This window comes from Stegastes partitus, unplaced genomic scaffold (genome assembly GCF_000690725.1).
Source record: "Stegastes partitus isolate 25-593 unplaced genomic scaffold, Stegastes_partitus-1.0.2 Scaffold2453, whole genome shotgun sequence".
In the NCBI taxonomy this organism is placed as follows: Eukaryota; Metazoa; Chordata; class Actinopteri; family Pomacentridae; genus Stegastes; species Stegastes partitus.
The window spans coordinates 1-10357 of NW_007580184.1; the positions used below are offsets into that span (position 1 = coordinate 1).

Here is a 10357-nt window from a genome sequence, read left to right on the forward strand (position 1 = left end):
CACATACATTTTAGAGATATTTGCAGTTATTTGAGAGTAAAACTATGTAGATTAAAGATTGAAAAATAGTAAATAATTATTTTGCTGTAATTTCATAATATCAGTTATTTTACAGATTTTCTTTGTTTTGCTAAATTACAGATAATATCGAGTAAAATCATATAAATAAACATTCATTTACATGCTGACTGTAAAAACAAAACGGAATCAAAAACTATGAAAATGCCTACATCAGAAATCTGTATTTTTTTAAATGCACATTGTGAATGAAATAAATTGTAAAAAATACTGATTTTTCTTTTTGCTGATTTAAATGTAGTAAAATAAAAAAAAAATTTTAAGTGTAAATTTACAGTCACATGTAGTAAATCAACAAATTGCTATTTACAGAAAAACAGATTTTTATATGGACATTTTGTATTTCACTGTTTGTTTATGGTTAACTAGTAAATTAAAACATTTTTTCTGTGATTTTACTGATTTTTATTAGTAATTTAACAAAATAAGGAAAAATCTGTAAAATAAAAGCAACTTGTTCAAGATATTACAGTTAAAATCTGTCAGAAAAACGACGTATCCGACATAAAAACAGGACACTCAGCCGGTCAGTTCTTAATTCTTTAATAATATATTACATTTATGCCGTAATACAATAATAATAATAATAATAATAACAACAGTAATAACATTAATAATAAACATACACAGAAAGTACAAAATGATTTGTGTCATTTTCTTAAGTTACCAACACGAAGTACTGAAAATAAAAGAAACCCTTTAGCTGCTTCTCGCTCCTCCTGCAGAGAACTCCGTTTCCCATGACCCCCCGTCCGCCGCCGCCGCCGCGAACAGAACAAGAACTACGAGTGGAAGCCGCGCCCGTCCGTCCGCCGGGCGAAGGTCTCCCAGAGTTCCAGAGGAGCCGAGAGCAGGCCGCCGTCTCGGATATGGCTTTATGGGGCTTCCAGGTGAGTTCGGTCCGACGTGTGCGTGACGAGGTGTGACGGAGACACGCACAGGTGACATGTTGAATAAAAACAGGAAGTGAGGGTGGTCCTGAAGAGATGCTGCCATCATGAGAGCAGGTCCATGCGTCGCTGCCAGTCACACGTTACAGTACAGAAACCGTCCGGCCGGAGGAGCTTCTGGGAGCTAAAAGTCTCAGTTTGTGTCCCAGAGGTGAAGCTCGGGGGGTCAGTCCAAGTCTCCCCCTCGCCTCCCCCACTCTACTTGCGGTGCTTCATCTCCTTGTCGTGGTGGCTCTTCCCTCCGCCCTCGCCCTTGTCCAGCATCTTGATGGCCTCCATCAGGTAGCTCTGGAAGGCGGAGAGCGCCGCGCAGATGGCCGGGGTGCCGAAGCCGTGGGTGAGGAGGCTGAAGTGGGTGAGGCTGCCCTGGACGCCGGGCTCCAGGCAGGGGGTCGGCCGGCTGCCGCCCAGCGGGGAGCGGTCCTGGGACATCAGGTCCACGAACTCCTTACAGATCTCCCTGAAGGAACCGTCACAACCACAAATGCTCCATTAACTTCAGAACAGGTGCTTCGATTCAAAGGCTCAGAATCAGCAGAGAAAAGACGAGATGATAAAAAATATAAACACGAGTAGAAAAGTGTGAGCATGGAATTTAACAATGTGCATTAGACAAGAAAAATATAAGTATGAAGAGTTATAATTGTGTTACTACACATTATTGAGGGTGAATCCAAGTTACTTTTATTTTGAAAAACTTGGTCTTAACCTTCACTAAAACCTGAAACATTCACCAAAGTAAAACACTGATTCTGACACTTTGAGCACAAACTCAGGCTGCAGACAAACCTGTGATGAAATATCAACTAGTTTTTTCCCCTCATATGTAACAGTTCACATGAGACAGACCGTGGACTAAACGTTAGTATTTGACAATCAGATTATTTGGGAGTTTAAAGTTCTTCAATCAAAGGTATTTCTGTGTTTTCTGCTCTTGTTGCATTTTTCCTAGAAACATAACATGTAGCTGTAGATGCACCATCCAGCAGTTCTTCAGTAAACATTCATGTATAAATTAAAAATGACATTTATTGAAATTTAACAGTTATCGCTAAAAAACATAATTTGTAAGTGTGAGATCAAAAACTCCTAAATATTGGTCTGTTAGTCCAGCAACCTTCAGCCAAACTTAAGGAATGTTCGGGGAATGTTTCACATACGTTCTCTTAATGTTTCTAAACGTAATTTTTTTTTAGGGAACCTTGAGGCAATGTTTGGTCGGGTAGACCCTGAACGTTCTCTGAAGGTTCAGTGAACAGTAACCTTCCGATGTATGTTTGTGGAATGTTCCTTGGACATTCCTCAAAGGTTTCCAAACAGTAACCTTCAAGGGAACGTTCCCTAGACGGTCTTTAAAGGCTCAATTGACAGCAACCTTTAGGGAACCTGAAGTGAATATTTAGGGAATGTTCCCTTGACGTTTTCAGAAGGTTAAATTAACAGTAACCTTCAGGAAACATTGCCTGAGCGTTCACTGAAGCTTCAATAAACAGCAACTTTCAAAGAACCTTAAAGAAAGGAATGTTGAGGGAACATTCTCTGGACATTGCCTGAAGGTTCTCAAATAGTAACTTTGAGGGGATTGTTTTGGGGAATGTTCCCTGGAGATTTGATAAACAGTAACCTCTAGGGAATGTTCTGGGAATGTTTTCTGGATGTTCCCTGAATGTTTATTGAAGCGAAACCTGCAGGGAACCATAAAGGAATGTTTGGGGGATGTTTCCTGGACATTCAGCATCAGTAAGCTTTAGATAACCTTCAGGGAGCGTTCCCTGAAGGTTCCCTGATAAACGTGCTCATAACACTGACAGCACCGGCTTAAAGCGGCTCCAGGCTGGACCAGTACACAGACTGTGTGGAGGAGGTGGACCCACTCACTTGGTGGCCAGCAGCATGCTGCGTCGTGTCGGGAGCTGGTCCGGTTCGCTCTGCCTGCACAGATACTCAGCGGTGGCTCTGGCTGGAAACTCCGTCTCACAAACGTAACCGAAGTCCCGCGCCAGATGGACGGCCTCACCTGGAACAGAACGGGTCAGACTCAGAGCTCACAAACAAACAGAACCGGGCCAGTGAGGCAGGAGGAGCTGCTGCTCAGTTTAGAATTCAATTATCTACTAGTGTGCGACACAGTGGTCGGGCCGGGCCGGGCCGGGCCGGGTCGGGTCGGGGGACGAACTCTGCAGCCGTCTCCTGACTTCCAACCCGCTCGGCGCCGCGGCTCTTCCAGCCCGCGCTGGTGTGTGCGCGCACGCAGCCATGCATGCGGCGGCTGCTCATTGGTGTGCGCTCATGCGTCTCTGTCAGGATGTATGCGGGTCACAGTGCGGCGGCGGCGGCGGCTTACCCTCCACCAGAGATGTTAGCAGAGTGACGTTGGCCGCCTTGCGTCGCCCGGCGGGCAGGTTGAGGCCAATCTTCTCCAGACGCTCTCTCAGACAGCGGCCACCATTCTTTGACTTCGCCCTGAGGGCGGAAACAGAGAGCAGTTTTTAGGAGATGGTCCTTCAGTGTGTGTGTTTGTCTTTATGAGTTTTGCTGTGCTTTGTGTTGTGTGTTGTGTGTGTGTGTGTGTGTGTTGTGTGTTGTGTGTGTGTGTGTTGTGTGTTGTGTGTGTGTGTGTGTTGTGTGTTGTGTGTGTGTGTGTTGTGTGTGTCTGTGTGTGTGTGTGTGGTGGGCGCAGCTGAAGCCTCCCTATGTTCCCTGTCAGCACTGATAGTCTCAGGATTTTCTCTGCTTCTCTTTTTTATCCTCTCTGTTGCTTTACTGTCCCTCGTTTTATTCTCACAGCTCAACTTAAATCCAATCAATCCTGTCCAACCCTGATTCATGAAACAAGCTGTGCTGCTAATTAAAGCACCACAAGAGTTTACATTTTAACATCTCTGGTATTTGAGCTCATTGTTGACCCTGAAAACAGGAAATAAAATTCTCATTACAAAAGATCTACTTTACTTAACCTCCATCTCCTGATGGCTGAAAACTCTGTTATATCTTCTCACTCTTAGCCCCAAAGACATGTCGTTGTCTTTTTAAATATCACCACAATTACACCATTTATGTAAAAACAGAAATAACTCCAGGATTCCGACGGTCCTTGAACTAAACATCTCTGTTGTGCTGTTTCGAATTTCTCCAAATCTAAGCTTTAAAATTTAATACAAAATAAACCATTTGCTCTAAACAGATTCTGGAAAAAAGGAAAAATTCTGCACTCTTTGGCTGAACCATGAAGCCATCAGTGACTCAGCTGTGATCAACAGCGACCTGGAAAAAATTCTGTGAGGTTTCGGCTGAACTGCAGGCAGTGTTTACACCGAACAGAGAGGAGGCAGCTATGGAAGCAGATTAAAACTATAAATAGTAAAACATCTACAGTAAGTAGAGCCACGACTGATTTTTCCAGTGTTGGTATCATCTGTGGACACTCGGAAAAATGTTGGACGTGTTGATTTCAGGGTTTTTTTTTTCCCAAATTAACAATAATAAAAAATGTCTGTTTAAACTGCGTCATTCTGCACAGAAGACGTGTCTGAGTTCTTTCTCCGTCTTCATGGAGCTGCAGGAGTTTATGTTGCAGTAAAAAGTGAACTAACAGTGAAGAAAATGTGGAAAGAAACAGAAAAGAAACGCCCAGAATCTGTTTCACCGCTCAGACGTTCTTCATATAGAAAAATATTTTAAATTCAACATTTTTTTTTTTTGCAATAACATTTAAATTTGAGCTTTTTTTTTTAAATATAAAAACATATGTATAAATATTAACCTACATGCTGCTGGATGTTTTATCTACAGCAATGCATCATATTTCCAAACTGAGCTCATGTTTAATGTGTGAAATTTCCCAAGTAGAAACCGGAGTTAAGGTTTTAATCTGCACAACAGAAGAGTTGAAGCTAAGCCTGTGTGAGGCAGCGCTGTTGTGTTATCGCTGTGGCGGCTGTATCTCTGTGCAGAGGAGGATCGGGGGGTTTTTACTACCCTTTAGATCCTTTAATTATGTCCTCTTAAAGTATTTCAGCCCTGCAACCCAAATCATAAAGTTGTTCTCTCGCCCCGAGGCTGTAGTTCATTAAACCACATCGCTTCTCTTGTGATTTAGTCTCATGACCCATTTTGGGTCCTCAGCCCCGTTGTTAAATTAAAGCAATGTTATTCTGAGAAGCTCCATTGAAAAAAAAAAACGGCAAAAAAATGTTCACATGTACGGAGAACAGGGAGCCTGAGTCATGTGGTTCATAAAATTATATTCAACACAAGGAGCTGATGCTAATCTCAAGCTTAAAGTTGACATTTATAGCGTTTGTAAATGTAAATCGACCAGGATCGTATCAGTAATTACAATTTATGCAGCTAATGTTAAAGCAAAATTAAGAAAAATATCCCCCAAAAAACACTCATTGTGATGTTAAAAAAATCAGTTGCTATGCTGTTTTTTTTTTCTCCACAGAATTACAAACGACATTTCCCATAAATCCGGTTTCCTTCACTTCTAATGAGCATGAATGCCACATTTTTCCTCCTTTCTGAATCTGTGCAGCAGCAGCAGGCCTCAAAAAGTACAATCGATGTTCAATTCAAAATGCAGCGTCGAGGGCTGGAAGTCGTTCCCGAGCTCCCAGGATCCTCTCTGATGGCCTTGTTTTTGATTATTATGCTAAAGATGGCTGCGGGTGGCTGAATCACATCAGGTGCTCGGACCGAGCTCCGGCTATTTCAGTCGCTCCGAGGTCTAATTAATTCCGCCTCTGATGCTTTTACAGTGTTAAATACCAAACTGACGACGCTGAGGCTGAATTTATTCCCCAAATTGTGCAAACTGACTCAGAACGTGGAGCGACGGGGAGACGGCCTGGTGACACCGGAACACGATTTTAGTCGTCTCAGCTGTTCAGGTGTTTGTTCAGGAGGGACACATGTTTTGGTTTTTTGATGGATTTTTTTGAGCGTACAGTGAAGAAAACTGAGACGAGAACGGAAAACGTTTGGCGATCAGACGGTTAAACAGTACGTCTGACCTCCTTTATACAGACAAATGTTTTAGATCTCACATCTGCAGCTTTTGTTTTTGCAGTAACGTTTAAACTGAAGCAGATTTCATGATCGTTTACTGACACACTGCTGGATGCTTTACCTACAACAACGCGTCACATTTCCACGTCTAACACTTGTTTTTTCACCCTTTAATCCTTCTTTACATTTTCTTCTCGTCACTTTTCTACTATTTTGCACTAAAAGTCAGATTCCTCATGTGTGCAAACCTTCCTGCAAATAAAACAGATTCTGATTGAATCTGAGGTTCTGACATCAGATCGTGGCTTTTACGGCTGGTGGTAAATGTTGAATTTGAGTGATTTAAAACCTGAATTTCTCGCGTGTCTTTGGAGAAGCTACACGATCCAGTTTAAATCCGCTTCAGTCAAAGATTTCAGCAACTCGAAAACTCTCCATCTCGTCTCAGTTTGTTTCATTTTGTGACATTTTTAAGGCCTAAAGAGGTCAAAGAAGATTAAAGAAGGTCATGAAGGTTGAAAAGAAAAAAAAGAAAGCTAAATATTTGATGGTGAAACTCTTGATATGATGCCTGTTGTTTCCACACACGGTTCCTGCTGCTACCAGTGAATATAAGTGATGTTCAACGTTCAGGCTCCTGATCCAACTAATATCATCCACTCGAGGCTCCGTCTCAAAGACCGTTCAACCGGAGACACACGTTCCTTCCCTGTTCGACTTAATGACATTTTCGGGGCCTAAAGAGGTCAAATTTTCATTTTTTCCTCCAGAAATAAAGAGACTTAATTGGTATTTTTGCCCTAAACATCTCCGACGTCTAATATGTGGAAACCTCCGTGGCAGGAACACGGAGTCTGAGGTTCTGGAACGATTTTAACTTTAATTTCCACCTCGTGTGTTCACAGGTGTGTTTGCAAACGAACAGAAGTAATTTGCTGCACAAACCTTCCAGCTCATGTCAACTCCAGACTCCTTGTTAAAGATTTTTTGCAGCCAGTTCAACCAAAAAACACGTTTCCTTCTCAGACTGTTTGCGACATTTTCGAGGCCTGAAGACGTCAAACGCGTTGAACTGTTTCTCCTCAAACATCAGAACGAGGCTGAAGAATCTTCCAACGGACTCAAGTTCCACATTTTCTGAACTCAATCCTAATGATTCAGGTTTCTCTTTTGCTTTTTAGTCTTTATGTCATTGCAAATCCACTAAATATGGAGGTACGTGGACCAAAATGAGTCAAACTGATGTCTGTGCACCAGGATCCAGCAGATCTTCACGTTGTTTGTTTAAAGTGATTTTAATGGGGACACCTGGGGCCTAAAGAGGTCAAACTCTCATTTTTCTTCACTGTGGTGAACCTTCTCTATTGATCAGGAGCTAGAATGACAGAACGTCTAACACCTAAAGGTTCCTCCAATCAGTCGACAATCAGGAGGAACATCAGAACAAGGCTGAAGAACCTTCCAGTGGACTCAAGTTTCACATCTTCTGAACTCAGTCCTAATAATGATTCAGGTTCCTGTGTTTCTCTTTTGGTTTTTAGTCTTTCTGTCATTGCAAATCCATTAAATCCGCAGTGAAATCTTCTGAATTGAGAAGATTGGAAGGAGTCAAACTAATGTTTGTGCACCAGGATCCAGTCGATCTTCACGTTGTTTGTTTAAGGTGCTTCTATTGAGGATGTTTTGGGGCCTAAAGAGGTCAAACTCTCATTTTTCCTCTACAAATATACAGATTTTATGAGTGTTTCTGTCATTCACTGTCCCGATTCGACTCCCTACAGTGTGAAGTCAAGCCTCTGGTTCTGGTTTTACCTGCGCAGGACTCCGCCCAGCAGGGAGGCGTTGAGGCACTCGGGCGGAGACAGGCGTCGCTGCACCTCCCCGACCGTCACCTTGTACTTGGAGGTGGAGCTGAGCAGCGACAGGCGGCCCGGCACCGAGCAGAACACCTCGGCCGGGTTGGACACGGCGCCCATCCCCAGGCCCTCCTTCCCAATGGACAGCGCCGACAGGGACGAGCCGTTGAGCTTGGACGGGATGGGAACTGTGGACGGAGTGGAGAGGAATCAGCGGCAGGAACGTGACCCAGAATGAGACAGTTAGGAAGCTGAACGGCAGCAGAAGCCGGCTGGGGAGGTAGAGGCAGGTAAATAATGAATAAAGATGTAAACACATGTCAGCTGCTCCTCCTCCTCATTAATCTATTCAGCGTCATGTTGTCCCTGGCGTCGACAGCTCTAATTCTGGAGCTGCTTGTTGATCCTGTTGTTCAAACTGCAGGTGGTTTCGTTTTAGCTGCGCATTCTCAAATAGCTTCGTTTCACACCTGCGAGAGCTCAATTTGCACTCACTTTTCAGCGCCGCGGTAAACTTTTACTCTTGTTCAGGAGGCAGAAAGGTTCTTCCTCTCGGTTGGAATTCAGGAGAAATGTCAGAACAAGGAAGAAGAAAAATCTTCCAGTGGAGGTCTTTCATTTTATAAACCCAAATCCTGTTAAAGATTCAGGTTTCTTTGTGTTTATCTTTTGTCTTTCAGTCTTTATGTCAGTGAAAATCCACTAAATGTGCAGGAATCCTCTGAATTGAGAAGATTAGGAGGATATTTGTGCACAGGGATGCATTAGATCTGCACCTCGTCTGTTTAAACGGCTTCTGTCGTTTGTATTTTGCAGTTTTTAGGTGTTAAAATCTGAATTTTCTGCTTCGGCACCAGGAAGAAGGAAGTGAATTTTACTTGTTTGGTGCCAAACGACTTGTAAAACAATCCACTCTTGTCTTTGGAAACGATCCTTCCTCCTCACTATTGATAGTTTGGTGGAATTACAGCGAATACAAACAAAAGCTACTGAGACAGAGGCTGTTTGTGGACGACAGTGATGCTTTTGAATGCAGATTTATCAACAATGTGAGCGAAGCTACCTGCACAGCTAAATACCCTCAGAGTTAAATGAGATCAAATGTAAGAGAGACGCATTTCTGTACCTTTATTTGTACATTTTTTGTTCAATTAATGTGCTAATTTGAGTTAATCAAATTGATCTTCCTGCTTTGTTGCCTTTTGTGGATTCTACCAGCCAGACGTGACAGTTTGTCCTTTTAACCTGCTGCTCTGGTTTCAGCTAAAGTGCAAAATGTAGGTTTCGGACTCATTCAGGATTGTACGTGTTGCTTCAGAGTTTTCTGCTGCATCTCAGCAACCGTTTCCTTCAAGGCGAGTGTAGAATAAAAGGAAAGAGCAGTGGGTGTGACGGCGTACTCGTGTTTTAGATTTTACATCTGAGTAAAGCAAACAATTGGAAACTTTAAGTTGATTTTCCATAAAATGAAGTTCCAGAATTGCTTGTTTGTGAGGAATCAAATGATTTCAGCACATGTAGCTTTAACCAGTTGCATTTTTTGGATAAATTTAATTCAGTTGCACATAAAGAAATTTATTTAAATTGCTCCAACGAATCTCTTGTATTTTTTCAGTGCAGAAAGATGACAATAAACAAAGGTAGAGATGAGTGGAGACGAGCTCAAACACTTGTATGTCTTTGCAGAAGCAGGACCTTCGACTCCTGTTAATCCTGTTTATTGTTCCTTCGTCTCTGCAGCGTTCTCTGTTTTTTAAAGGCCTGTATTAAAGCGTACGTTGGGATGTCGTTTCTCCGGCTGTGGCCTCGACACAACATCCCGCTGAGCAGCTCAGATTCCCCAAACTGAGAAAAAAAACCTCTAAAATCCTCTCATTCAGCAGTCGAGGCCTCAGAGTTTCCTCTAAAGCTTCGTCTTTGTCATCTGCTGCTCCTCCTCCTCTTTCTCTCATCATCTTTCCCTCTTTCTTTTTTTTTTTTTGCTTAACTCTTTCTTGTAAGCATCCCTCCTCCTCCTCCTCCTCCTCAGCCTTCCTCGTCTCCTTTCCCCCCTCCTCCTTCTTCCATATTCTGCCTCATTTTTCCCCCCTCCCTGTTGGATTTTCTTATTCATGAGGGCTTTAGGTTCTGCTCTGCTATCTGCTGTAGGAGCCTCGCTGTGGTAATTGATCAATTCTGAGCGTTCGGCAAACAAGTGGAATCACTTCATCAAATGACTGCGAGAGGCGAAGCGTCTCCTCTGGGGATTCGATTTGGAGAATTACATCCTTGTTTTTGCGAAAACTTTACAAGTGAATCAGGATGGAATGAGCAGCGGAGGACGGAGTGTGTTTAAATTACAGCTGAAAAGGAAAAAACGTGCCATTTATCCTGATGATTATGAGCTGGAGCTCAGTCAGTGGCTTCATAACGCAGCAGGTGCCATCTTTAGCTGCTTTCTGCACAAATCTCTCTCTTTTTTTT

The 10357-nt window shown here is 42.8% G+C and overlaps 1 protein-coding gene across 1 annotated transcript in view; it reads right to left on the reverse strand.

Moving 5' to 3' along the window:
* Positions 1-721: 721 nt before the first annotated feature.
* Positions 722-10357, reverse strand: part of tfap2e (transcription factor AP-2 epsilon) — a 14584-nt gene continuing 4948 nt past the window's right edge. Inside the window, exons 4-7 of the mRNA XM_008305245.1 lie at positions 7851-8082; positions 3373-3491; positions 2907-3045; positions 722-1488 (exon numbers count right to left, since the gene is read on the reverse strand). Of these exons, the coding sequence (XP_008303467.1) occupies positions 1227-1488; positions 2907-3045; positions 3373-3491; positions 7851-8082 (752 nt within the window). The 3' untranslated portion in view covers positions 722-1226. The remainder of the gene's footprint in view (positions 1489-2906; positions 3046-3372; positions 3492-7850; positions 8083-10357) is intronic.